Source organism: Stegostoma tigrinum, chromosome 7, assembly GCF_030684315.1.
Source record: "Stegostoma tigrinum isolate sSteTig4 chromosome 7, sSteTig4.hap1, whole genome shotgun sequence".
NCBI lineage: Eukaryota > Metazoa > Chordata > Chondrichthyes > Orectolobiformes > Stegostomatidae > Stegostoma > Stegostoma tigrinum.
In genome coordinates, this window is record NC_081360.1 from 37641840 (window position 1) to 37669500 (window position 27661).

Genomic DNA, 27661 nt, shown 5'->3' on the forward strand with positions numbered 1-27661 from the left:
GAATTACTACATTTGTATTAAATATTGTGTGAAAATCTAGATTTAAAAGCAGTAAAATATAATTTGAACATGTCTTGGTGATCATGACTAGTGATGTAACAGGAGTTCACAATCTGTGGAGTAATATTTTTGCACTTAGATAATATTTTGTTCAAAAATGAATATAACAATAGAAAACATAAAAGTGTTCAATTATTAATTATTATTATTAATAATAATAATAATAATAATAATAATAATATTATTATTATGTGGATCCTTGATAGAGACATAGAGATACACAGAATGGAAACAGACCCTTCAGTCCAACTCTTCCGGATATCCCAAACCAATCTAGTCCCATTTGCAAGCATTTGGCCTCTATTTCTGTAAACCATTCCTATTTATGTACTCATCCAGATGCCTTTTAAATGTTATAATTTTACCACATCGTCTGACAGCACATTCCATACACATACCACCCTCAGGGTAAAAACCTTGCCCCTCCGGTCCCTTTTAAACCTTTCCCCTCTCATCTTAAACCTATGCCCTCTAGTTTTGGACTCATCCTACCCTAGAAAAGAGATCTCAGTTGTTCACCCTATCCATGTCCCTCATGATTTTATAAACTACTATTAAGTCACCCCTCAGCTCTGATTCTCCAGGGAAAATAGCCCTAGGCTTTTCAACCTTTCCTGATAGCTCAACCCGTCCAATCCTGACAACATCCTTGTAAATCTTCCTTGAACCCTTTTAAGTTTCACAACATCTTTTGTACAGCAGGGAGACTAAAAATGAACACAGTATTACAAAAGTGGCCTACCCAATGTCCTGTACAGCAACAACATGACATCCTAACATGTATACTCAGTGCATTGGCCAATTAAGAAAAACGACCAAATGTCTCCTTCACTATCTTATCCATCTGTGACTCCACTTTCAAGGAACTCTGAACGTGCATCCCAAAGACTCTTTGTTCAGTAACTCTTCCCAGGGCCTGATTATTAAGTGCATAAGTCCTGTCCTGGTTTGCCTTGCCGAAATGCAGCACCTCACATTATTTAAATTAAATCCCATCTGCCATTCCTTGGCCCATTTTCCCATTTGATCAAGCTCCCATTGTACTCTGAGGTAACTTTGTTCGCTGTCCACTGCACCGGCAATTTTGGTGTCATCTGTAAGCTTACTTACCATGCTTCCTATATTCATTTCCAAATCATGTACATAAATGAAAAATGCTGTGGACCCAGCCCCAACGTTCATGGTACACCACTGGTAGCAGGCGTCCAGTCTGAAAAACAACCCTCCACCACCACCCTCTGTCTTCCACCTTTAACCAATTTTATATCCAAATGGCTAGGTTTCCCCTGGTTCCATGTGGTCTAACCTTACTCACCAGTCTACCACGCAGAACCTTGTTGAATGCCTTGCTGAAGTCTACATATACAATGTCCATCTCTCTGCCTTCATCAAACTTCTCTGTCATTTCTTCAAAAGTCTCAATTAAGTTAGTGAGATATGATTTTCAAGACATAAACCAATGTTGGCTATCCCTAGTCAGTCCTTGCCTTTCTAAATACATGTAAATCTTGCCCCTCAGAATCTCCTCCAACAACTTACCCACCAGTAATGCCAGGCTCACAGATCTGCAGTTCCCTTGTTTTTCCTTACCATCTTTCTCAAATAACGGCATCACGTTAGCCAACCTCCAATCTTCTGGCACCCTACCCGTGGCTATCAAGGGCACAACTGTCTCAGCGTGGTTCCCAGCAATCTCCTTCCTAGCTTCCCACAAGTTTTGGGATACATCTGGTCAGGTCCTAACAGGACTGATTTGATAAAATGGTGATGACTTGGTTGGATTCTCACCTCCTGGGGCACCATATTAGGAAATTAGCATCATAAAATTCCATCCGTTTTAAACTAATTGAAAATCGCAGGAAAGGCATCTGTGATATCTCAATATACTTACTGCAGTTGAGAGACCAACTGAAAGTGCAATTTTGTAATATCAGTCCTTAAGTACACAATTTAAAAGTATTTATTTTTATTATACTCATTTACTGGATATTTTTCTAATGCTTGTAAAAGCTAATTTTCCTGCCAACTTGAAGATCATCAGATATGATCTTTTTACTTATACTGCCACAATTGCAAATTTGAAATATCACTCAAATTAGAACGGCAAAAGTGAAGGATCAGTCTGGTTTCATTTCTATTTTCAGCATATGTTAATAACTTGGACTTGGGGATATAGTGTATTGACTTGGAATTTGCTGCTAATGCACAAGGGGTTTTGGCAAATGGTGAGAAGGATTAACTGCAAAAGCTTCATGAAGATATTTGTTTATGAATGGTAGCTGCAGACAGATGGTAGGCACAAGTTAACATTTTGGTGGGAGCTACCACAGACTGTCTCCTCTGTAGAATACAGCAACATGTTGCCAGGGCCAATGACAAGAGGTGGACTCAGGAAAGTATTTTGCAAAGGGGAATCAATTATTATCATTGAAGAGGCAGCTGCCTCCAAATACCTGCAGGTTCTTTCAGAGTGATGGCTGGCAGGCAGACATGCAGCCTCCACAGTGCCATTGCTTTTGGTTACTATTGCTGAGGTTGCAGCTATGGTGAAAGGGCTTTGTAATGTCATTGGTCACCTGCACAAACACATCAATCACATATCGATGAATGGCTTGGATTCTTTATTAATGTCAATCAGACTATATACATTGTTACAGGACAACAAAACATGCACATGCTATCCAACATTGCCTTGCATCACTTCCTGTGGTAATGTTGTTTGTTAACTATGTGCATTTTGAGTGAAATGCAAAGAAGAACACTGCATGCCAAATTCCTGCATAGTCATAGAGTCACATAGGATTAAAATTGGATCAGTTAGGACTATATTAACTGGAATTCAGAAAATTGAGAGGGTGGGAATCCCATAGAAACCTATAAAATTCTAAGAGAGTAAATGCATGAAGTATGTTTCCAATGACCAGGAAGTACAGAGCCAGGTTCACAGTCTAAGGATGCAGAGTATGTCATTAAGGGCTGAAATGAGGAGAAATGTCTTCATCCAGAGAATGATGAGCCTGTGGAAGTCTTTGCCACAGAAAACAGTTGAGTCCAAAACACTGAATGTTTTCAAGAAGGAATAGATATAGTTCTTAGGCTAAAGGGGTCTAAGGTTGTGGGCAAAAGCAGAATGAGGGTACTGAGTAGGATGATAAGCCATGATCATATTGAATGGTAGAGCTAGCCCAAAGGCCAACTGGCCTATTCCTGTTCCTGCTTTCCATGCACTTTATTAGGCAGGTTGATGGTACACAAACACTTCAATGTTTGCTCAAATCAAGTTATGAATGGGAAGCCCACCCAAGCTTATGAACAAGGAGCAAGTTATTTAACTGATCAAGCCTGCTCTGCCAGTTAATAAGATCATGGCTTGTTTAATTTTCAAATCCACATTCCCACTTATCCCCGATAACCTTCCACCTCAATCTTAAAGCATTCAAGGGCTCTGCTTCCATCACTTTTTCAGAAACCCAGGATGAGGGTTCCGAAGACTCAGACATTCTCTGAGAATAATAATGCTTCTTCACCGCTGTAACTGGTCGACCCCTTATTTTTAAATTTTAGAATTCCTAGCTCAAGACTTTCCCACAAGAAAAATCACCCTCTTTACATCCACCCTGTCATCGCACCTCAGGAACTTATTTCGTTTTCAATCAAGTTACCACTTATTCCTCTAAATTCCAACAAGACATACACCTAACCTGTCCGATCTTTCGTATCGGGCAACCCATTTATTTTAGGCTTTATTCAGCTAAATGTTCTCTGGACTATTTCTAATGCCTTTGCACCGTTTTTTTTGTGAAATAAGCAGACCAATACTGTACACAGTACTATTGATGCAGTCTCACCAATGCCCTGTATAACTGAAATATAACTTTACAGTTTAATTCCCTGGACAACAAATGATAACATTCTGTGATAATGGGAACTACAGATGCTGGAGAATCCAAGATAACAAAGTGTGAAGCTGGATGAACACAGCAGGCCAAGCAGCATCTCAGGAGCACAAAAGCTGACGTTTCGGGCCTAGATCCTTCATCAGAGAGGGGGATGGGGAGAGGGTTCTGAAATAAATAGGGAGAGAGGGGGAGGCGGGCCGAAGATGGAGAAAAAACAAGATAGGTGGAGAGGACAGTGTAGGTGGGGAGGTAGGGAGGGGATAGGTCAGTCCAGGGAAGACGGACAGGTCAAGGAGGCGGGATGAGGTAGTAGGTAGGAAATGGAGGTGCGGCTTGAGGTGGGAGGAAGGGATGGGTGAGAGGAAGAACAGGTTAAGGAAGCGGAGACAGGCTGGGCTGGTTTTGGGATGCAGTGGGGGGAGGGGAAGAGCTAGGCTGGTTTTGTGATGCAGTGGGGGGAGGGAAAGAGCTGGGCTGGTTTTGGGATGCAGTGGGGGAAGGGGAGATTTGGAAGCTTGTGAAGTCCACATTGATACCATTGGGCTGCAGGGTTCCCAAGCGGAATATGAGTTGCTGCTCCTGCAACCTTCGGGTGGCAACATTGTGGCACTGCAGGAGGCCCATGATGGACATGTCGTCTGAGGAATGGGAGGGGGAGTTAAAATGGTTCGCGACTGGGAGGTGCAGTTGTTTATTGCGAGCCAAGCGGAGGTGTTCTGCAAAGCGGTCCCCAAGCCTCCACTTGGTTTCCCCAATGTAGAGTATATAGTATATTATATTATGTATTATAAATGTATTATAAATGATAACATTCTATTTGCTTTCCTGGTTGTTTGCCATATCTGCATACTGACTCACTGTGATTCAATCCTGAGACACCTAGATCTTTCTGCATCTCAAAGCTCTGCAATTCTTCTCTGCAATGAGTGTCTTTTTTTAGTCTTCCTACTAAAATGGACAATTTCACATATTCCCACATTAGACACCATTTGTCAAATCTTTGCCTACTTACTTAATTGCTCTGTCCCTTTTTGCAGCATCCTTACATCTTCACAATGTATTTTCCCACCCATCTTTGCAACAACAACAATTTTGGCAATCATACCTTCAATCTGTTTATCCAAGTCATTTGTAGACAAGGAAAACAGTGAGCTGCCAGCACTGATCCCTGTATCATACCACAGCCTAGATTCTTAACCTGGCACCAACTGATAAAAATTGTGTACCTGTTTATGAGCGTCAGCCTATTACCACTGGGATAAACAAGCCGATCGTCATGGTGAATGCCTGACAGGTCAACCTGCATGTATACAGTCAGCTTTCCATCTCTGGGCAGTGGTATTATGTCCAACAATTGAAAACCATCAGTGCCTACTCAAGGGACCAGACAGTACCCATTGAGCAAGTTACATCTCTGTCCTTGATTCTAATTCCTCTTTACCTTGCCCCACGCCCCTTTCTCGGCAACACAATAAACATCCTCGCTACAACATCACTTACCTTAGTCCTCCATTACTCATGTTCCTAGGATTTTAAGGGCCATTCTTCTGCCATCATCCACAGCCTTCTTGATGACACTGTTGAATGCAAGAGCTGCTGGGCACTGATCGGTTGGGTGGAACTTGCACCCCTGAGATCTTGGTGGCTCTCCGGCTGGCTGATGAGACTCCAGATGTCTCAACATCAAATTTCATTTTAACAATACCAAGTCTACTAATTGTACATCTTATTTAAGATACTCACTCTGGAGCCTGGTAGTCCAGTCTCACCTATTGCACCCGGGAAACCTTGGGAGCCCTAGGAGCGAATAAAATATGTAACTATTACAAAAACATAAAAGATTAGTAACTTTTCTGATTAAATTATCTGTCCAATGTCACTTACGTCACGTTTTATAGTGCAGCTAAATGATTATAACTATTTCTTTGATAAATTAGATACACACCCAAAAGCATATACAAATTGGAACATGAATTATATTTTAGACAATGCAGAAAAAATTTGATTTGATAGCATCATCTGAAAGTTGCTTTTCTAACAATCATTGTCAATATATTTTCAAGCACCAGAACTATAACTGCCTATCAAAACCTCCATTAAATTGAAAGGGTTTTTGCAAAACATTTAAAGATAAGAACATTTGTAATGATCATGCACAGTAAGGAATAATTTTTTTGCTGCAGACAAAAGATATAGATACATTTTCTTCTTCACATAGCTTATAATATTTGCAAAGTTTATCATTGTTAAGCTTTTATTAAATGAAACAATTGTGTTTTTTAAGGAGGTTTGTCAAAAATTAAGTGTGGTTGGAATGTGAAATCTGCTATGACAAGTAGTATTTGAGATGAAAAACATAAATGCCTTCAATGAGAGGCTTGATAATTAAGTGAGAGAGAAAGGAATACAAGGACATTTTTATTGTTTTGGTGAAGAGAAACCAAACAAAGTATTTTTGGAGCACTGACATATTTTGAGTTGAATGTCAGTTTCTCTGTTGTCAATATTTTCTGTTGGCTTTATAGTTTATCATTATCTATAATCTATTGCTTTTACTGTGTGTATTATTTGTGATCATACATTACAACTGCCATTTTTAATGTTTAATAAATCACAAAGAATGTATTCATACTTTCCAGAAGGTGAAACATGTGAACAGCAAGTTGTGCTATTTAGTAACACTGTGAACAGAGAGGACATACTTGATCTGATTCCAGCCATTTGTTGCCAGAAGTCTGGAATTTCTATCAAAAATCTATAAATCGGTGATCTAGTATTTATGGTATTGATCACCTTTTGCATTTGCCAAGAACAAAGTAAGCTACACAGCTCTGACTTATAAATGGAACTTCATAATAGCATTAAGTCTATTCTAGTGCAGCTATGAAAAGTGAAAGCCTACACAACTAATTTCAAAGTTTCCGAATTTCTTTTCCTTTCAAGCACCAATTCCAAATCCGAACAAGACTTTCAAATACTGATGAATACCGAGAAATTAAGTTTCAGTCTTTCTTCCCCATCTCCTTACTGCTGTTAATAATTTGGATACAGTAAAAACCATTTTAAATAGGTAAAGGAATTTATTCTCTACTTTACACTTCACTTTCTGCTTGTTACTTGTGCAAGTTTCGGGAATATTTGTACAATGACTTATGGGTAGTTTGACAATATCCTTAATTCTATCCACACAATCCACTGAAACATTTCTTTTTAATTATTGTGATTTTTAGCTTGCAGAGAAAACATGCAAACGTGAAAAGAGAAACAAGTAATAAACGTAAGCGTATACTTACAGGTCGTCCAATCGGGCCAGGTGGTCCACGAAGTCCTGGAGGGCACTAGAATATTACAGAATTATAAAAAGTGAGGTTGTATTAAAATTAAAGGTAAATAGTTTTGTTGATTCTTCTTATTTGTGCATAACCTAGGTGTGTAAGCATCAAAGCAGGATCATGATACCTGAGTGCAAGGTATGTCTGGACGAGGACCGTAATATACTTCTTTGCCACTCCAGCCCCCTCCATAGCTGGCATCACCCTACAAAAATAGAACAAAAAATTGGATGGTTCCTGGATCGCAAAATTCAAACTTTATTTAGCATTTGCGAACAAAAGTAAATAAAACTATAAAATTAGGTACAATTATATGTTTAGTTAAAGGGTGAATTATGTTATCAAAATTCTTTCTACAAATATTTGTTTTTTCACTCGGCAAGAGAGAAGAACACTAAGAGGGCACTGTCATGTTGACACTGTTTGTGTATTTTGATGTGCTGTATATGATTTTAGCTAAATGAAGATAACAGCTCTTTTGAAGCAGCGCATTCTGATTCTTTTCTATATACAATAAAACGTCGACTAAGTAAAAAAAAAAGCCCTATCTATTGAAAAACACCTGACAGGGAGACCATCTCTAACCTAGTTGCAGCAATGTGCATTGTACAGAATTGTTGAATACATTAAATCATCAACACAAATCTTTAATTTGAATTGTATTAGAAAAATGCTCAACGTCATGACCACAGATTTGAAGAATGCAAAAGTCGATAATCTCGAGTAATTAATTACACTAAGTTATTTGAGATGATGGGTCATAGAAGAACATTTAAAGTCGATTAATGGTCTGCAGGATATTATGGTTCCTAAGGCACAGTGGAAATTTATCACCAAAAAAGGTAATTATTCTAGCAGGTGCAATGTCAGACAAGACAGATATTCCAGAAATGTGCACACTTCATCATTATGGTACCATGAGAAACATTTCAAAAGTTTCTTCAGAAGTGACGTTTGACAGAGTTCATGATAAAACAGATTAGACAAGGTCCATGAATTGGACAAATTGAATGGCTTTTCCTAGTTGCACACTTCACCATTCTTTTACACATTTTAACTTAAATTGAAACCAACACAGCATTGCATTTCCATTAACGCTTTCCTCTTCAAAACTTTTCCTAATGATTGTAATGAAACAGTTTGTTTTTCCTTGTGAATTTTCAGATACCTAAGGTCTGAAGTAAGCATGGCATCGCAATATATGATTATCCCATGCCCAACTGAAATGATTCAGGCAACATGCAAACTTTATGCTGTGCACTCATTTCCATGCCTGTGATGTATAACTCAGCACTAAATACATTACTGAGTGGTTGTCCCTATAGAAAGACATGGCAACGGCAGTGTGAACAAGTAGCCAAGGCGTTTAACCCTATCGGAAGGGTTTAGTCCTGGGAATCTAATTACAGGACTGGAAAAGTTCAATGTGTCATTCAAATAGTCAAATTCAGTGACTGTATCTTTAAATGCCATACCAACAACTGTACCACTGACCTCTCACACTCCTCAAAACACCACACCCCAATGATTCACCCATCAATAACCTTAAGCAATTAAGATGCTATCTGGCCTTTTGAGTTACACTCCTACACATTTAATGCAACACCCGCATTTTACTACCTCCACGAGCTATTTAGTTATGACAGAATGTTTGAAATAATGTTTTTATTGATTTCTACAAACTAAAATGAAAGCCAGAAGAAGTTGCTTAACTACAGCTATCCAGCAAGTATACCAAGTACTAATGCATTTCTCCAAACATCCCTCTTTACGTTCACCATCGTTCACAGTTACAAGTTACACAGATGCATGCTCAGCAACAAAAACACTAGATAAAACTGATATTTCAATTCTATTCCATTTTTTCCACATGCATTTCATCCACAACCGCTACAATAATTGTCTAAAGGTCTTGTAATGATGTACATGCGAGTTGTTATCGGTTTAGGAGGTCTGTGCTCATTACTCAGATAATGCTCCTTCCCAGGGAAATGTCACTCCACAGTGAGTCCTTGATCAGAGCAAGACAGTTGTCTTTCAGATTCAATGTCTCTGTTATGTTGGTGACTTCCAGAACATGACGAATTCTTCTTGCTAGATTTGTTTTATTTGAGTTACTTATTGTTTACTCCAATTTCACTACATATCCTGAGAGGTAAATTTACACAGATATTCATATTCTGATGACAAACTAGATAAGAACCCTCCGTGAGGATTCATGAATCCAACAAATTATTGCCTTCCTTTCATATATGTTGGTCACTTCATCTCTACTACAGTTCTTATCTTACTAGGTTCCAAGTTAAGTCATTTCACTGTCAGTAATTTAATTCTATTATTGACTTCAGACATCTTCAATTTCTTTTCTTGATCCATTCTTGTTTCTTATCACAGTTTTTTCCCGCTTTTCTGTCATCTCTGCTTCTTTTGCTTTTGTTTGTTTATCTTCAGTGTCCAAATCCTAAAAGAATGAATCCTTTGTCTTCTTATCTTTCTTCCCATTGTATAGAATATCCTGGGGCTCTGGGGATGCCACTTCCTCTATTTAATCTTTAAAACTGTACTTAAGGGTGGGCTACAACTCTGCTCAGCTGAGGCTGAGTTGGACTCACACTTGCGTCTACTTTAAGATGATGTTCATCTGGAAGACAAAGAACACCTGTCAGCCTCTTGGATCCGATCAGCAGTCAATTGGCTCGGAGGCGTGTGAAACATTGCAAATTCCTTCTGGTATGTCCAGGGACACTGGTCCAAACCTTGGACTCACTTCAATTGAGATTAATGGATTTTGATTAACAACTGTTCTCTGGAGCCCCCAATCTCCACCCTTCCCATTCCCTTGGGGTCTCAGCTTCATTTGTCGTGCTGGGATAAGTATTGTTCCATCATATTGGCCAGCTAACAAGAAACAGAGAGGAGGCAGAAATGAGTCATTTTCTGTTTGACAGCATCTAATAAGTAATGGGTCATAGGGATCTGTGCCAGGGCATCATCTTGATGCAAGTTATGTAAATGACAGGGAGTGAAATGTTAAAATATGTGGTTTTAAATTTGCTGATGACATAAAGATAAATAGGAAAGTAGGTGGTGAAGAAGACATAAGGAGGCTACAAATCTATACAAACATATAAACTAAGTGAGTGAGCAAGGATCTGGCAAATAGAGCATAAAGTGAGAAATTGAAACTGACCATTTTGTCAACAAAGGATTTTTTTTAAAAACGTATAATTTGTGTCAGATTGCATTGCAGTGAAATAAACACAGGGATCTTTGTGTCCTAAAGAGGTTAGTATGCGGTTTTAGGGAAGTAATTAGAAAAGCTAATGGAATGTTATTTTTTATTGCAAGGGGAATTGGATATTCTAAGATGGCGGCAGAGTAGCAAGCTTCAGAGAGGTCCGACTGTTTCTTTCCTTGTTTTCTCTCATTTTTTTTTCCTCTCTTCGTGTTTTCTTTCTTCTTTTCTTCACTCCTGGTCTCAGTGCAGCCCCAGCAATGTGTCCTCTCTGTCAGGCCCCTCCTGTGGCGGTCCCTTGGTGGCACCTGACAGTCTTACAGCCTGACAAGGCAGTGTCTCGACAAAGAGTGGGCCCTGGCTGGACATGTTCTGGAGGCAATAGGAGATCAGGGAGATGGCAGCATTAGCAGCGGCAATGGGAACATGGGAAGATTAAGCAGTGCGGTAAGTCACCCACAATCTGCAGCAGTGGCATCAAGTACGGGCAGAAAGCTAGGCAGAGGACTCATCACAGACTGTTGAACTTTTAACTTTATTTCTTTATTTTTCTAGCTTACATTAAGAAGGACATTAATGTTAACCATTACCTGATTTCTTTAGTTTTCTGCTTATTATACAAAGGCAATGCTTAGCTTTTTAAACATTGTTTCTTTAACTACTTTGTACTTAGATAACTCTGACTCTGAGATACCTGTGTGTGTGGTGACCTTATACGCTTTTCACTGCATCCTGTACTTCTTTACTTGAGTACACATGACAATAGAATCTAAATCTAAATGCAAAAGTAAGGAGATTAACCTTCCACTATACAGGGCATTGGTAAGATTATATCTGGAGTACTGTGTACATTCTTGATGCCTTCCTTGTTTAGGGGCCACCCATTTAAGACAAACGTAATGAGTATTTTTTTTCTCTCCCATAGAGGGTGTGTGAAGTCTGTTCCTTAAAATATGGTGGAAATAGAGTCTTTATATCCTTTTCAGGCTGAAGAATATAGTCCTTGATAGCAAGGGTGTATCAGATTATATCAGAGTATATCAGATTATCAGGAATGCAGAGTAGTCAGATCAGCCGTGATCTTATTAAATCATGGAGCAAGCATGAGAGGCTGGTTTGCCTATTCCTATTCATACGTGTAGCCTTAAATCTACTTTTGTGGACTTTATACCAGATCAGGTCAGCAAGACACAGTGATGTTACTTGAAACTTTGGTAATTATGTAACATTTTGCATTCACTTGATGCTCTCTGTCTTGTTATGCCCCACTGGGGTAGCACAAAATCAAGCCCTGCTATTTCCAGTTTCATGACAAGGGTTAAAGTCCTGCTACAGGTAAATAATTGTGAATTGTCGGCATGCAATTCGACTTTTTAAAACTCTCACCTCTTTATAAATGATTCTGGCACTCACACATTTAGGTATTCATACACAGATTGGTGGCGGGGGGGGAGGAGGTGGAAGAAAGCATGGGTGAAATAGGTGCACGAAAAGGATGGAAGGCAGTTCTGTGATCCTGATGCTGATCAGATCCTACTTCTTGATTGTCCTTCTCCAGGTACTTTCACATTTTTTGCAGGAGGCACAAGGAGGCTGGTTCCCACTTATTGTGGCCTTTGACATATCAATTAAAAGTCATGGCTTACAGCAAGTGGAAAAGGGAAATGAAGTGATTATCTTCAGGATTAACATGATTTTTTGCTGCAGAGAAAAGAGACAGCTCCTGTCTTTGCAGACACCCAATTGCTTTACCAAAACATTCACAGCCCCAAGCTGTTCAACTACCTGGTTGCAATCACACAGTTCCTAGCAGGCAAAGATCATTATCAGCGATAACTGGCCACTAGACCACAGATTAATCAGTTCCTTATTGCTGGAAAAAGCTCCATTTGTCCACACCCCTTGGCACCAGCTTGTCTGCAAACTTGATTTCAACTACTGTTTGAATAGGAACTATACTAGCAGTGTTTACAATGAGAGCCTGGTAGCTTCCTTTAAGAAGTGTAGCAATCTTTCAACAAATCTTGGTTTTTAAACCAAAACTGTTTCCACTTCAGCCCTCAATCAACAACACAGAGTAATAAAAAGATATGTTCTGTACATTCTGCAGTTGCCATTCTAATGGTCACGCACCATTTATTAGCATTTGACTTGAAGATGCCAAGCTTGTTTTTTGTGCAGGATGTTTCTTGCGAATCACTGGTTGACAGCTCTCCAGCAGCTATTTCAATGGCTTGCTTTGTTTCTTTTTAGCTACACACTTGCATGCAAAGTTCTTGCTGTTACGGCACTTCTTTCCCATCCCAAACAGCTTCTTTTTCCTCTGAGTGATATCATCTTGACATCCTGCTCCTTAACCTCAAACTTTCTGCTTATTTTTCTGAAAATACTTATTCCTTTGTTCCAATGTACTGTTCTCATTCACCCTGGAGTATGTCTCAGGTATTGCAAAGCCTCCACTGTTAATTGTCTGTAGTGATAGTTGACTTCACAATTTTTGTTCATAACTGTTATGAAAGTAAATTTCTCCTCTCCCAGCACGTGTTCTCATGATGAGAGTTTTTATGCCTAACAAAATGCCATCTCTGATAATATCATTTACCAGTTGTCCAAAACCACAGATATCCACTAGATATCAGTACAGTAACATGCTGGTCAAAGGTCATGAGCTCTGATGTTACACATGTTGTCCATTGGTAATGTTAATATGGAGTTCAAAGTATATCTTTAAAACCTTCAAAACATCTGCATTGGAGTCTATATTTGGAAATATGTCACCATTCCTACTCCGTTGCTGGGTTCAAAATCCTAGACTTTCCTCCCGAAGGACATCGTGGGCATATGGACCACAGTAGTTAAAGTATGCAACTCTCCACCATCATCTTAAGAACAACTGAAGACTGGCAATAAATGCCAGTCAGTCAGCAAGGGCCATGTTCCACAAGCAAATAAAAGAAGCCTGGTTTTTCAGCGTCTCAGTGAGATTTACAGCTTGTGGCATCAAAAGTGGGGTTTAAAGTTTATATTGCTTCTGTTTCTTTTCAATTTGGCTGTTTCATATTTTTGTGACTGAGAGTGAAAATAATTTAATTCTGTCTCATACGTCCTTTCACTTCCATAGCAGCAGGGAGTGGAAAATTCATAGTCATTCATTCAGAGTCACTCAGGACTTCGTAGTTGCAGACTGCAATTTTAATTTGTTCTTGTTTTATTTTCTTCAGCAGTAGTAGGGTCTCTTACAATGCTAAAAATTTCAACTGAAAACTTCTGGCATGTTTGAAGGAATGTGTTCAGTGGTCTCCACAAACTAACGTAAGCAAGTTACCACAGTGATTGAGGCCACATAACTATAGCAAACCAGCAGGTGCATTACCTAATGGGCCTGTATCACTGGGCTGAATATCTACTCCTATTCCTAAAATCTACACACAAACACATTTCCCCAATCAACAAGAACATTATCCAAATGCATTACAACTCATTCATTCTCTTTTCCTTCCAGGACTGATGGCCCCAGGGAGGAAAGAGTGCTTGACATTATACTTGGGAATTCCCTGGCAACGCTGACGCCAAGAACCAAGATGACAGCTATCTGAGATTTCCTGACAGTCATGAAAGCTGCCTATAAATTTGAACTGAGCTTCTTTATACCGTGACTCGCTTTGCCCAGATGTACTTCCTGCATTCTGCTCATCAGCCTTGTGCTTCAATATTTGCATTTGAGTCCTCTGAGGCAGAATTTTATATAGCATCACTATTTGGTGACCTGTGGCATTCTATCCATCTGCCCCAGCTTCTTTTAATTGTGTCCAATCATTCATCATATTAAGATTCTCCATCCAGCTACCCTTCATGATATATGTGGTGCCAGTCAGTGAGTTTGTGCTTGTTTGGATCAGATTAAGTGACAATATTTGTTAAAAGAAAAGCTAGTTTCTTCTTCCTGGTGTGGCAGAAGGCAGCCTACATTTAGAAAAAATGTAAGAGAGTGATATGCAACAGCTCATCATAGTAGATGAGAAAAGAGAAAGTTGGGACTAAGGTAGAACAATGAGGGAAAAGACAAGCATGTAGAGAACCTTGCAGAATGTCTCTGACAGCAGTGGTGAGGCCACTACCATGGTCAAGCGTTTTGCCTTTAGCTGTGACAACCAGATTTTTTTTCCACTTGACAGAATGTTCAGATGGAAACAGTCTCCTTCAGTCATGGTTTCTATCAAACATTTTCTATCACATTGTCCAACAAGCAGGAAATATGTACAAATCCCTTGTAAGGTGTACAGAGAGTGTGCCAGTATTGTTTGAACAGTTCGTGTACAATCTGTCAGATGAAAAAGCAATGGTTTCAGTAGTGTAAGAATAAAGAGAGCATAGTGTGAAGACATTAGGACAATGCGATGTAGTGGTGTGATTCAATGATTATAGCTGCTCAGAGGGAAGTTGAAAGATGCATTGTTGGTCCTCAGACTGGCGGTGAATCACGTGTGAGCAAAAAAATAAGAGCACAGTATTTTTTTAAAAAACCTCAACAGCTCTGGTAAGATCACTGAACTTATTTTGGTATTTTCGTCTGGAGGGGTTTCTGTTCTGAGGAAGGAAGAGAATCTCAGTACACCTACACATCACTTGGGCCAGGTCAGTAAGGTAGCATTGTGGAACCAGAATTTTCTCTTTTGTACATTGTTTCGCCCTTTCAAACAACTTGGGCTACTTCCCTGTCTGCAGCCAAAGAACAGTACTCATTTTAAGAAGCATCGTTTAAGAAGTGTCTACGTAATCTGCATTCCTGTAATCAACCATTCCCCAAGGACGAAGGCAAGCTAACAAAAATACTGTTATTATAAATAGGCCTTAAATCAACCTCCATATTCGATTGAATTTGGTGGCCATAACCTCACAGTAGTTCCAACGAATTCCAAAGCGAGATGTAGTTTTTATCTATACATGATATCAGTTACAAACACATTTTTTTTCCCATTGTCAAAGACTTTTACACTGGTGATTGCACGGATTTTATTGTTTTTGATGGGCCGGTACTGCAACATGTCTATAAGTGTAGTTACGTAGTGCTTAAATAGAAGATGAAGTTCATAATACATTATGTGGTCAATGATATTCATAACTTTTATTAAATATCATACACCCACACTTGAACTGCATGCTAGAAGATGGTTAACCTACCCCAGAGCCAGGTGGTCCAGGAGGTCCTGGTGGACCAGGAGGCCCAGGGTCGCCTTTTCTTCCAGGTGGACCCTATCACACAAACAAGATAAAAACAGTTATCGTCAAAGACTTAATTTTACTTAATTTACTTAATTGAAACATATAAAATAATCAGAGGGCCAGATAGGGTGGATAGGGACAGCCTTTTTCCTAGGATGGTGACGGCGAACATGAGGGGGCACAGCTTTAAATTGAGGGGTGAAAGATATAGGACAGATGTCAGAGGTATTTTCTTTACTCAGAGAGTAGTAAGGGAATGGAACGCTTTGCCTTCAATGGTAGTAGATTCACCAACTTTAGGTACATTTAAGTCGTCATTGGATAAGCATATGGACATATATGGAATAGTGTAGGTTAGATGGGCTTGAGATCGGTATGACAGGTCGGCACAACATCAAGGGCTGAAGGGCCTGTACTGTGCTGTAATGTTCTATGTTCTATGTTTAAGACAGAGAAATGAAATTCAGGTCTATAATGCCTAGGAGCACATTTTCACTTTGGAAATTACAAGTTGCTCTGCAAATATTCCCCATCCACAAAGAGTTCAGCACATCAATGCAAAAGATAACACTGAAGTATTTGCAACCGTCTTCAGCCATCCCACCCATTTCTGCCTCCAAAGAAGGTTCCCAGCATTGTTGATGCCAGTCTTCAGCCAATTCACTGAACGTGATATCTAGAAATGGCTGAAGGCATTGGAAATGACAAAAACTATAGGCCCTAACAATATTCTGGCAAAGCCACAAAGGAGTTGGACTCCAGAACTTGCCACACACTTTGCCAAGCTATTCCAGTTCATTTACAATGCTGGCATCAACCCAAAAATTTGGAAAATTGCCAGTTGTGTCCTGTGCACAAAAATCAGGACAAGTCTGATCTAACCAAGTACTGCCTCATCAGTCTATACTCTATTATCAGTAAAGTAAAGGAAGGTGTCATCAACAGTGCGATTAGGCAGCACTGCCTTAGCGATAACTTGCTTGCCAACACTCAGATAACAGGGTGTAGAGCTGGATGAACACAGCAGGTCAAGCAGCATCAGAGGAGCAGGAAGGCTGACATTTCAGGCCTAGGCCGAAGGGTCTAGGCCTGAAACACCAGCTTTCCTGCTCCTCTGATGCTGCATGGCCTGCTGTGTTCATCCAGCTCTATACCTTGTTATCTCTTGCCAACACTCAGTTTGGATTATGCAAGACCCAATCAGCTCCTTACCTCAGTTCAGCTATAGTTCAAATATGGACAAAAGGCATGAATTACATCAAGGAAGTCAAAGTTTCCCATGACATTAAAGGCTGCATTTGAATGAGTGTGACATCAAAAAAGATTGAGCGAGTCTCGAGTCAATGGAACATCTACTGGTTGGATTCATACCTAGCATAATAGCTATGGCGATTTGAGGTCAGTCATTTCAGCTCCTACGCTATCAACATTCTGGCCATTACAATGATCTGAAACTGAACTAGACAAGCCATATAAATACTGTGGCTACTACAGCAGGTCAGAAGCAAGGATTCCTGAAGCGAGTAACTCAATTTCTGACTGCCCAAAACCTGTCCACATTTCCGAGGCATAATTTAGGAACTTGATGGAATTCTCCCCACTTATATGAATCAATGCAGCTCCAACAACATTCCAGAAGCTTAACACCATCTAGGACAAAGCAGCCTACTTAATTGGAACCACATCCCAAACATCCATTCGCTCAACCACTGATTCACAATAGCAGCAGCACATTCCACCTACAAGATATTCTACAAAGATCTACAAAGGGTTATTATTCCAAATCATGACCACAGCCATCTGGCAGGACAAGGGCAGCAGATACAACCGCCACCTGTAATATCCCCTCAAAGACATTCACCAACCTGACTTGGACACTTATCACTATTGCATAGAATTTGCTGGGAGAAAATCATGGATCTTCATCCCTTACAGCATTGTGGGTGTACCTATACTAAATCAACTGTAGCCATTCAAGAAAGCAACTCACCACCACCTTCTCAAGGACATCTATGAATGGGCAATAAATACTGAACCAGCCCACGTCCCATGAACGAATAATTAAACATAACTTCCCTTTCCATTGCACTTGGCTTCCCATCCAAACGACAGTTGATCTCAGAGATGTTAACACACAATGTTTGATGTGGAATCAATGTGGGCTACACAAACTTACCTGGAAAGTTAGGCCCTGAACTTGTGAAAAGCAACTTTGAGACTACCATATTTTCTTTATCTGTTTCAAAAAAAAAGACAGCTAGGACCTATTGGCTGGAATAGCCAACTGCTAACAGAACCAACAGCTTAAACAGTTTGTGAACCAGACATGGGTGTAAGCTATGAGATTTCAGGCAGCTAAAGTACGTAACCTGTTCCAGTTTAAAGTTCACATGTAAAATCAACATCCTTGCTGTTTGACAACAAGAAACCCCACAACCCTTCACTACATAAGAATCTCATTTTAACTTTGAAGGATTGAACACATTCAAGAAATCTGCCGCATGGGAACACAGAGATTATGAATCAGAGTTTGAATATAATTTGCAAAAGTGTTCTTTTCCACAAACTAATTTGAGATGATTTTTTTCAAAAAATTGGGATATAAGCTCCTCCTTCATTTCCTTTGGCTTGCTTGGTCATTCCAGAAGCCAGTTAAGAGTCACTTATGTTTCTGTAAATCTGGAATCATGTAGGTCAGCAAGTTTCCTTCCCAAAAAGAGATGAATGAGCCAGTTAGGATTTTATGGCAACCAACAAAGGTCTCAATCACTGAGGTTATCTTCATATCCTGGATTTTTAAATTTTGAATTAAAATTCTCCCAGCTGCTGCGGTGAATTTGAATCTGTAGTGATTGGAACCAGGTGGATCTTGTCAGCTATGAAGTCATTGATTGGGATTGTTAGCCTGGGCCAATCAAGAAAGCGATGGCTGACCAATATAACCAGGAGATTAAAATCTCCTCACTTGAGGGTGGACTCCAAGCTATATCATCACCTTGCCAACAGTGTGAGAACAAATAAACTACTTTTAAACTCACAAATTGTAAGAACTAGGACCAGGATTGGACTTTTCAGCCCCTTGAGTCTGCTTTACTATTAAATTCAATCATGGCTGATCATATCTTGGCCTTAACTCCATCTTCCTGCCCATTCTCCATAACCTAAAAGCTTGTTGCTCAGTTATTCAACTGGAATACTCACAGCAACAGTGAAAAATCAAACATACCAATTGCCTCAAAACATAGGTAGTGAGGGGGTGCTCATGTCCAGTCTGCAACAATTTATTTAGACAAAGTATTAGTATCAAGAAAATAAACTTTGCTGTTACACCATGAAGAAGTACATATTACGGTAATGATAATGTTTGATTCTTTTCACGTCCATCTGCATAAATTAGTAAAAATTAAAATCTAATGTAAATCAAAAGCAAAAAAAAAGTTAATACTTACTCGGTTCTTTGTATTTTCATGGTTATTCTGTAATGAGAGAGATGTATTTTTTATAATCAAGAATGAGTTGGCTGAAGAGCATTTGGATAATAGATGAATAGATAAGACAACAGACAAGAAGATGCTTGGCTAATCTGTAAAAAAAAATTCCACTTAGAAAGACAATGAAAAAGATGACAATGAGTACTTCCAAAAGATCAGGTCAGGTGAATGGATAGTGGGGAGAGATAATGGGAACTGCAGATGCTGGAGAATCTGAGATAACGAAGTGTGGAGCTGGATGAACACAGCAGGCCAAGCAGCATCTTAGGAGCACAAAAGCTGACATTTTGGGTCTGATGAAGGGTCTAGGCCCGAAACGTCAGCTTTTGTGCTCCTAAGATGCTGCTTGGCCTACTAAGTTCATCCAGCTCCACACTTTGTTATCTATGAATGGAGAGTGGGTTTAGACCTTTAGTGCAGGTGTTGATCCCTACAACTGAAGCAATAGGATAAAAACAGCCCTAACATTACTTCAGATTCTTGAATTACATAACAGCAGGAAATTTGCATAGGCCAAGCAAGACTAAGTAGTCTGTTCATTACAAATAAATTATATTACTGGCAACTAATTTTCCAGGGGAAACTTCAAATAGGCATGACACCCACTGCAAAAGCAAAGGAGTTCAGATATGAGCACAACCTACGACTGTACGGCCCTTATGGATATGCTGGGAAACATGAAATAAGCAGTCACTTCCTGCCTGCCCTCTTGGAAGCTTAGCAGGTTGTTTGGTGCCTGCTGTGGTCCCAGATGATGTTATAACTGAACAAGTCAGATTCCAAACTGAAAACTGGCTTGATAGATCATGTTTTGTTGTTTTTCTTTTGCTTTTGATAAGGTGATATTTCAGTGGAGCACAAACATGCAATGCTGTAGACTTGGGTTTAACAATGAGAGAGAAGCTTATTACCAAGCAACTTGAAGAACAAATAGAATGAAACAAACTGTTTTCACATAAGACACATACAAAGATTTCAAAATGCATCGTAAAATGCTGCACCAGTAATACTGACATCACCCCATTACAGTATTCATACACTAGGTAGAATATCCTTTAATGCACCTTGTAAAGTTCAACTTAGCTACAGCATCAATCCCCTGTCATGAAAATCTGATTGCTTGTTTCTGCGTTCATCATAACATTAAGGTTTAACTTTCTCACCTTCAAATCACCCCACTTGAGTTCTAACCAAACACTCCTAGTCAGGAACTTATAAACTAAATGCTTTGCATTGACATAACCTATTAACAAGTTTAAATTATCTTCTTCCTTTCTTGGGAGCAACTGCTTTACACATCCAGTTTCAATTAAGAACCTTGCAGATCAGTATGTTGCACCTAAGCTCCCACAAAAAAATCCGGAATCTTCAGTTCAAAAACTTACTGTACCACACTGTTTACTTTATTTCCTTGTAAAGTCTCCCAATGCAAATGGATTCCCATTAGCCTCCTAAATTCTCTCTCTCACTGCACATTAAAATAAATTACCATTGCTATAGAAATATTAACAAATTAATCAGTAAACTCCTACAGACACACAGAAAACCCATATGCCACTAGTTCAAATTAATAATCCAAACTTGAATATAAATGACCTTAACCTATAAATATAGATCATCCACTTTACATTATTGCTAAGGAATATGTGCTGAGCAGTAAAACATTACAAAATACATCAGTATCATAGAATTGCTGCAATCTAGAAAGAGGTAATTTGGTCCATCGAGTCTGTACTAACCTTCCAAAGTGCATCTCATCCAGACCTGGAACCCTATATTTTGCCATGGCCACCACATCAAGCCTGCTCATACTTGGATAACTGGGCAGCATGGTGGCTCGCTGGTCAGCACTGTTGCCTCACAGCACCAAGGACCTGGGTTCAATACCATCCTCGGATGACTGTCTGCGTGAAGTTTGCACATTCTCCCCATGTCTGTGTGGGTTTCCTCCGGGTGCTCCAGTTTCCTCCCACAGTCCAAAGATGTGTAGGCTAGGTGGATTGGCCATGCTATAATGCCCAGGTATGTTTCGGTTAGGTGGGTTAGAGCTGGGAAAATGCAGGAGTAGGGGAATGGGTCTGCATTGGATGCGCTTCAGAGGAGTGGTGTGGACTAACATCCTGTTTCCATGTGGTAGGGATTCCATTCTATTCATTACAGACAAATTAGCATGTCCAATCCACCTAAACAGCACATCTTTGGAGTGGGGGAGAAAACCAGAGCACTCAGAGGAAACCCAATTGGACAAAGGGAGAATGTGCAAGCTCCACATAGTCGTCCGAGGGTGAAATCGCCTGGTGCTGTAAGGCAGCAGTGCTAGCCACTGAGCCACCAAGCTGCCCATAGAAACAGCATTCATGCATCCTAACCCATAGTAAATTGCATTAACATTTTACTCCAGACAAATTGAAATGACCATTAAAGCATCAGATTCTTACAGTGTTTACTGTTGGAGAAACGGTTGGGCATATAGGACAGCATTCTCCAATTGGAATCTCAGGGTCAGTACAAGGTAAATCTTCAACACACTCTTTGGCGTCACAGATGATTGTTCCTTCCATACAAATGCACTCGTGGCAGGGGTCAGGGTTCCAAATATCGTTTTCATCATATTCAAGTCCATCCTGAAGGCAAGTGTGACCTAAAAAGGAAGCATACAAGCGTTAAGTTCAGAACAATCCATGAATATTTCCCTGAGGGAAACTTGTGAGATCCAGAATTATTTGATGTAGATCGAGAATTACTGTAAGAGGCCTAGACAGGTCTAGACATTCGCGATTGCTACACAGGTAAGTCTGTGGGACAGTGAAAATATCTAAAACTATTAATTAATTATTCATAATTGTATCCCTTTTGAAATCAACAAATATGTAAGTCCAGCTATCTATAAATATGAATGAGAGCAAGGCTGATTAAAAATCATTCCAAATATATTTAAATTGGCAAAGAGAAGTGATATAGTTGTTTCACGCACATAGGGGAAAGGTAACATTTCAAAAATGATATAACTTTGCGTGAGAAATACATTGCTTTAAGTATGTACACGTGGATTATAAAAAGACTATGAACTCTTACTTGTACACAGGTGCAGAAATAAACTAAAAACAATATGCTTCATTGCTCTGAACAAGGAAGATTAAATATAAAGTGTCAAACAGCAGAATTCTAGAAACAAAGTTGAATTTTATTGGCCTGTCGCAGGTGCTGGTACTATATGGAATGCTAGTTAGGTTACAACTGGGGTACTTTTTGCAGCTCTCGTCATCGCATTATAGTAAAGAAATCATTGCAATTTCAAGAGTGCAGAAGAAATTTACCAGGATGCTGCCTGGGCTGGAGGGTCTGAGCTATGAGGGAAGATTGGCTGGATTGTTGTCCTTGAAGCAATGAAAGTTGAGAGACGATCTGATAGAGGTGTATAGGATTATAAGGGACTTGCACAGGGTGGATAGGACGGCACTTTTTCCATTGTAGAGGGGTCAATAACCAGGCAATGTAGATTAAAAGTGAGAAGTAGAAGGCTAGAGATTCAAGAGATTTTATCATCCCCCAGGTAGTGGTGGAAGCTCAAAATTCATTGCCTGAAAGGCAGGTCAAGTCAGAATCTCTCATAAAATTTAAGCAGCATTTAGATACTCGCAGCGCCATAAACTTCAGGGCAGTGAGCAAAGGGTGGAAAATGTGATTAGATCATCATATGTTTGTTGATAGGTAGAGTCACAATGATCCAAATGGCTTCCTCCTGTGCTTTAAACATGTATGAGTCTCTGAGCCTATTGTTCAGCAGTTGGAATCAGAAGGGGAAGATGCTGTCACTTGACCACTGATTAAAAAGCTATTTGCAATCTTCATCACCAGACATTTAGGGAGTTGCAGGCATGAGAGACAACTACGAAGGAAACAGGCGTGCACGGAGAGAAAATTGAGGTAGCATGTGGTGACACTACCGTCACCATTTTGAAATTCCTCTAGCGTTCAATATCACAAAGGCTACCAGGACTTCTGCAGAAGGAAAGTGAATCAGCGAAGACAAAAGTAGAAATAAGACACACACAGAAGTTGCTGGAAAAGCTCAGCAGGTCTGGCAGCAACTGTGAGGAAGAAGAAATCAGTGTCACTATTTCAGATCTGGCAACCAACTCTGATTCTTTTCTTCACAGTTTTGAGTTTTTCCAGCAACTTCTGTTTTTGCGTCTGACTTAGAGCATCTGCAGTTCTTTTCAGTTTTTAGTTAGCAGAAATAAGACTCCAAATGAGCCCAGCAGTGCGTCCAAGCAAAAAAGCCCCTAGGCAGTAGGGCAAGCTGGGAGATCCTTTACACTCTGGAAATGAGGAGGAGACCAGTCTCCTGGTTCAAGCAAGCCTGAGCAGGAAGGCAACAAGTGTGAAATCATCCTAAGTACCTGAAACCAGTGCTGCAGCCTGTCATTGACATCATTCTATCAAATTGAGTATTTCACTCACTTCTTCCTTAGATGCATGTTTGTTGGAAAACAGTAGTGTATTCAGTCAAGGGGGTTAGGCAGCAGCTTGCCTTGTAAGAGGTGTAGCTGCCTCATGGGGGAAGGCAACTGTCTGGTCTCACAAGGTCCTTCAGTGAGTGACCCAATGGAGGAGGCATTCATCTGGCTTCATCACAGGCCACTGGACTGCCATCAGCATTGGTGTTGAGTTTGTCTTTCTGTGGTGGAGAAGACAGTACATAATATGAAAGCATGAAGTAAGATGAGTGGAGGGGTTCCATTCCTGACCATCCTTAATCCCAGGGATTAAGAAGCATTGGAACTAGCAGGGCAAGATGCCAGCTGCTTTCATAGAATCCCTACAGTGTGGAAACAGGGCCATTTGGCTCAACAAGTCCACACTGACTCTCTGAAGAGCATTCCACCCAAACCTCATGCCCCCATCATCAACATTATAAATAAAATGCACAACATTCTAAAACAAGTCAATACTGTACACCGTCCCCAATCTCTTACTGTTAGCAGATGCTTAAAAATTCCAAGATCAGAACCTAGGTCTGTAACTTCAGCAAAAAGGAATTAATTCTTCCTGGGCGAACCCAATCAATGCACCAATTTTGTTGAAATTTCTCAATTAATTTGCAAGATACACAGCTTACAGTCAAATTGACTAATGATATCGACAAACATGTCAGGTAATATTATATCTGCCGAGATTCAGTAGGAGAGGTGAGAAAGTCCTTTATCATGCAGGGTCTGTTTCAAGAAAATTCAAATTAGATGGGTAGGCCATGTCTCCTGCAAGGGTGATTACATAAGACCCAAGCAGATCTTCTCTGGGCACCTTCCTCAGGGCAAACGACATAAGGGTGGTCAGTACATACAACAAAAGGATGGTCTGACAAAGAGTTTTAGAAAAATCTGTGTTGTGGGCCATCTCCCATGGGGGAAAACATCTGAAGCCAACCAGCCCAACTAGAGGCAGGCACCAAAATTTATTTAATTATTCTTCAAATACTATTTGCAGTAATTTTAGAACACACGAAGTTCCCAGTCCAAGCTCAGATGGTGTAAGTGCAGAGGTTCACCGATGAATTATTAATGACAACAAGCACCGCCAGCTCTTTGGGCATTCATGCTCATTTCAGGTTAGTCTCTTCAGTCATATGAAGACCTAAAAAAGACAATCAAGTCTTTTACTGCTTGAACAAACTTGAGTAAAGCATTTTGAAGCTATCCTATGCTTTGTAAAATATGAAATCCAATGTTCTTTGTGGTCAGGTTCAGCATGGAGGTTTGACACATCTTTGGTAGAGTCTTCAAGAGTATGTAGCAACACATTGACAAGGAAAGTGGCCTGAGAGTATCTACCCTGTCTCACACATCAGAATCTTTACATTTGAATGGGATCATATTTATCCTTCTAAACTGCAAAGAAAATAAACACTATTTACTTAGCATCTGATCAAACGACACCACTCTCTCAGGAAATAATCTATTGAACCTTCACTTTGCTTGCATCCAATATAAGTCTTGCCTTCTTTACATTTGGAAGCCAAAATTGTGCACAGTACTCTTGGTGTGGTTTCACTGCAAAGTCTCATAAAACTGCAGTAAAACTTCTTTCCTCTGTACCCCATTCCTGTCCCAGTAATATCCAACATGCCATTTGCCTTCTTAATTGTTAATTGCATCTGCATTGAAACTTCCTTCATTTGTTGTATGTTCAACATCCAAATTCACAGGCTTCATACATTTTAAAAAGTTATTTTATATTTTCCATTCTTATTCCCAAACTAATGTTTCTCCACGTTATCTCACATTCATCACCTTATTGCCTACTCACTTCACCTGCTGTTACATTTTTGTAGCTTTGTTGCATTTGCGTCACAGCTAACATGCCTGATTAACTTTGTATCATTACAAGCTAGGATACGTAACTCTGCGTCTCTGCCAATGCTGTCCCTGACCTGCACATGCAGGCTGTTGTTCTGACATTCCATGCAGGCGATGAACATGCCGACACCATTCCCAGCATGGATTTCCTTTACTGAAAGTTGATACCGCACAAGATCCTCAGAAGTCCATGTGAAAGAAAAGCAATCAGCTAGAATACTGGTCTCTGCCCTGTTGACGAAACCCTCTCTATTCATGTTAATAAATTATCCTCAATCCCATAAAGCATTACCTCGAAGCATACACCAATGTACAATGGTCCCTGTCTTGGCCAGTTTTCCACAACATGGAACGGCAACCTGCATTACATAGCTCCCTTAACAGTAAAATGTTCCCAAGGCTCTTCACAGGAGTGTAATCAAATAAAATTTCAAACCAAAATGCTTGAAGATATATTCAGAAAGATGACCAAAAGCTTGGTTAAGAAACGGCTGAAAGGAGAAAATAGTCATGGAAGCAGAGAATGAATTACAGAGCCTAGGGCTCATGCAGTTGAAAATACAGTCATGAATTGTGGCAATGGAAATCTGGAATGCATAACAGGACAAAGCTACAGGAGCACAAAGGCCTTGAAGGGGGTAAAGCTATTTAGGTACAAAATTCTGGAATTTCCTATTCTTCTCCACTTTAGGTCCTACGTGAAACCATCAGTTTGTTAGTACTCATTAAGTTATTATTATTAACTATTGTGACTGTAATGTTTAACGTTTAACTTTGTTCCTTATTTCTTTCTACTTTGTTCTTAAGTTTTTGTACCTAGGTACATAGACCTAAGATGATGCAATGTCTGGCAACATTGATAATTTTTCACTGTACTCCAGTACTTCAGCACATGTGACAATTAAGGCTAAATCTAAATCTAAAATTACAGCATTGTTAGGCAAGTCAATACATCATCAACAATAAAATCACAGCCTCTAGGTTTTTTTTTCATGGAATACAGACATCATTGATAAGACTAGTATTTGTTACCAATCCCCAATTTTAGAAGGCAGTTAGGAGTCAATCATATTACTGTGGTTATGCAATCACATGTAGGGCAGACAAGGTAACAATGGTAGATTTCCTTCCTTAAAAGGAGCTTAGTGAACCAGACAGATTTATTACAATTGTAAATAACTTCACAGCCACCATGACAGAGCTGTTATTAATTGAATTTAAATTCCATGAGCTGCTCTTTTGGAATTTGTATGCACACCACCCAGTAGGTTAATCCAGGGCTCTGAATTCTTTAACAATGTGCTCCCACTTCATGAGAAATTAATTTACAGATGTAGTAACTGCTGTGAGAGTTCATGGAGGGCAGAGCCGGATGAAATGCATCCCAGTTTCTGAGAAGAAGCAAGGGAGCTAATTGCGGAGGCCCTGACCATCATATTTCACTCTTCCTTGGCTGCAATAATGGTGCCAAAGCTGGAAGACTGTCAATGTCGCAGCTTTGTTTAAAACAAGGAGAAAGAGCTAATCCAAATAATCCAAATAATCCAAACTATTGTAGCCTGTTATTTTAGATTCAGCTGATGGCAATTTCTAGGAATTAATTCTCAGTGATGGTATAAACATTCATTTAGAAAGGCAGGGATGAATCACAAGAGAGTGTGGATTTGTTAAGGGATGTTACAAGGTAAGCTTGTTAGCTGTAGTTACAGTGCATGTGGTTTACATGGATTGGAACAAGACTTCTGGCAATGTTCCACATAGCAAGTTGGCCAAAAATGTAAAGGCACTTAGTATCCAAGGAAATTTGGTCTAAAACTGACATAGTCCTGTTTGTAAATGTCTTAGCTTGTTGCACCCATCTTGTGAAAAAAGACTCTGAATAGTGGGATCTTCACGCTAGGGGAATGGTTGCAGGACCACATCAAACTATTGCCCCAGAGAAATTTCAGAGCTGGCCACAGGGTCTGTCGAGTGCTGAAGCCGTATGTTTAAGAGGTCCACTTTGACTGCCTCACACTGCATCTCAGTTATTTTGTTAAACATAAGCTCTTTAAGCTCTCAA

The 27661-nt window shown here is 39.7% G+C and overlaps 1 protein-coding gene across 1 annotated transcript in view; it reads right to left on the bottom strand.

Annotated features, from left to right (window-relative positions):
* The window catches only part of LOC125454191 (collagen alpha-1(II) chain-like), a 163823-nt gene that overhangs the window by 99634 nt on the left and 36528 nt on the right, over window positions 1-27661 (bottom strand). Inside the window, exons 2-7 of the mRNA XM_048534698.2 lie at window positions 21679-21881; window positions 19199-19225; window positions 15708-15779; window positions 7419-7496; window positions 7253-7297; window positions 5703-5756 (exon numbers count right to left, since the gene is read on the bottom strand). Coding sequence (XP_048390655.1) covers window positions 5703-5756; window positions 7253-7297; window positions 7419-7496; window positions 15708-15779; window positions 19199-19225; window positions 21679-21881 — 479 coding nt within the window. The remainder of the gene's footprint in view (window positions 1-5702; window positions 5757-7252; window positions 7298-7418; window positions 7497-15707; window positions 15780-19198; window positions 19226-21678; window positions 21882-27661) is intronic.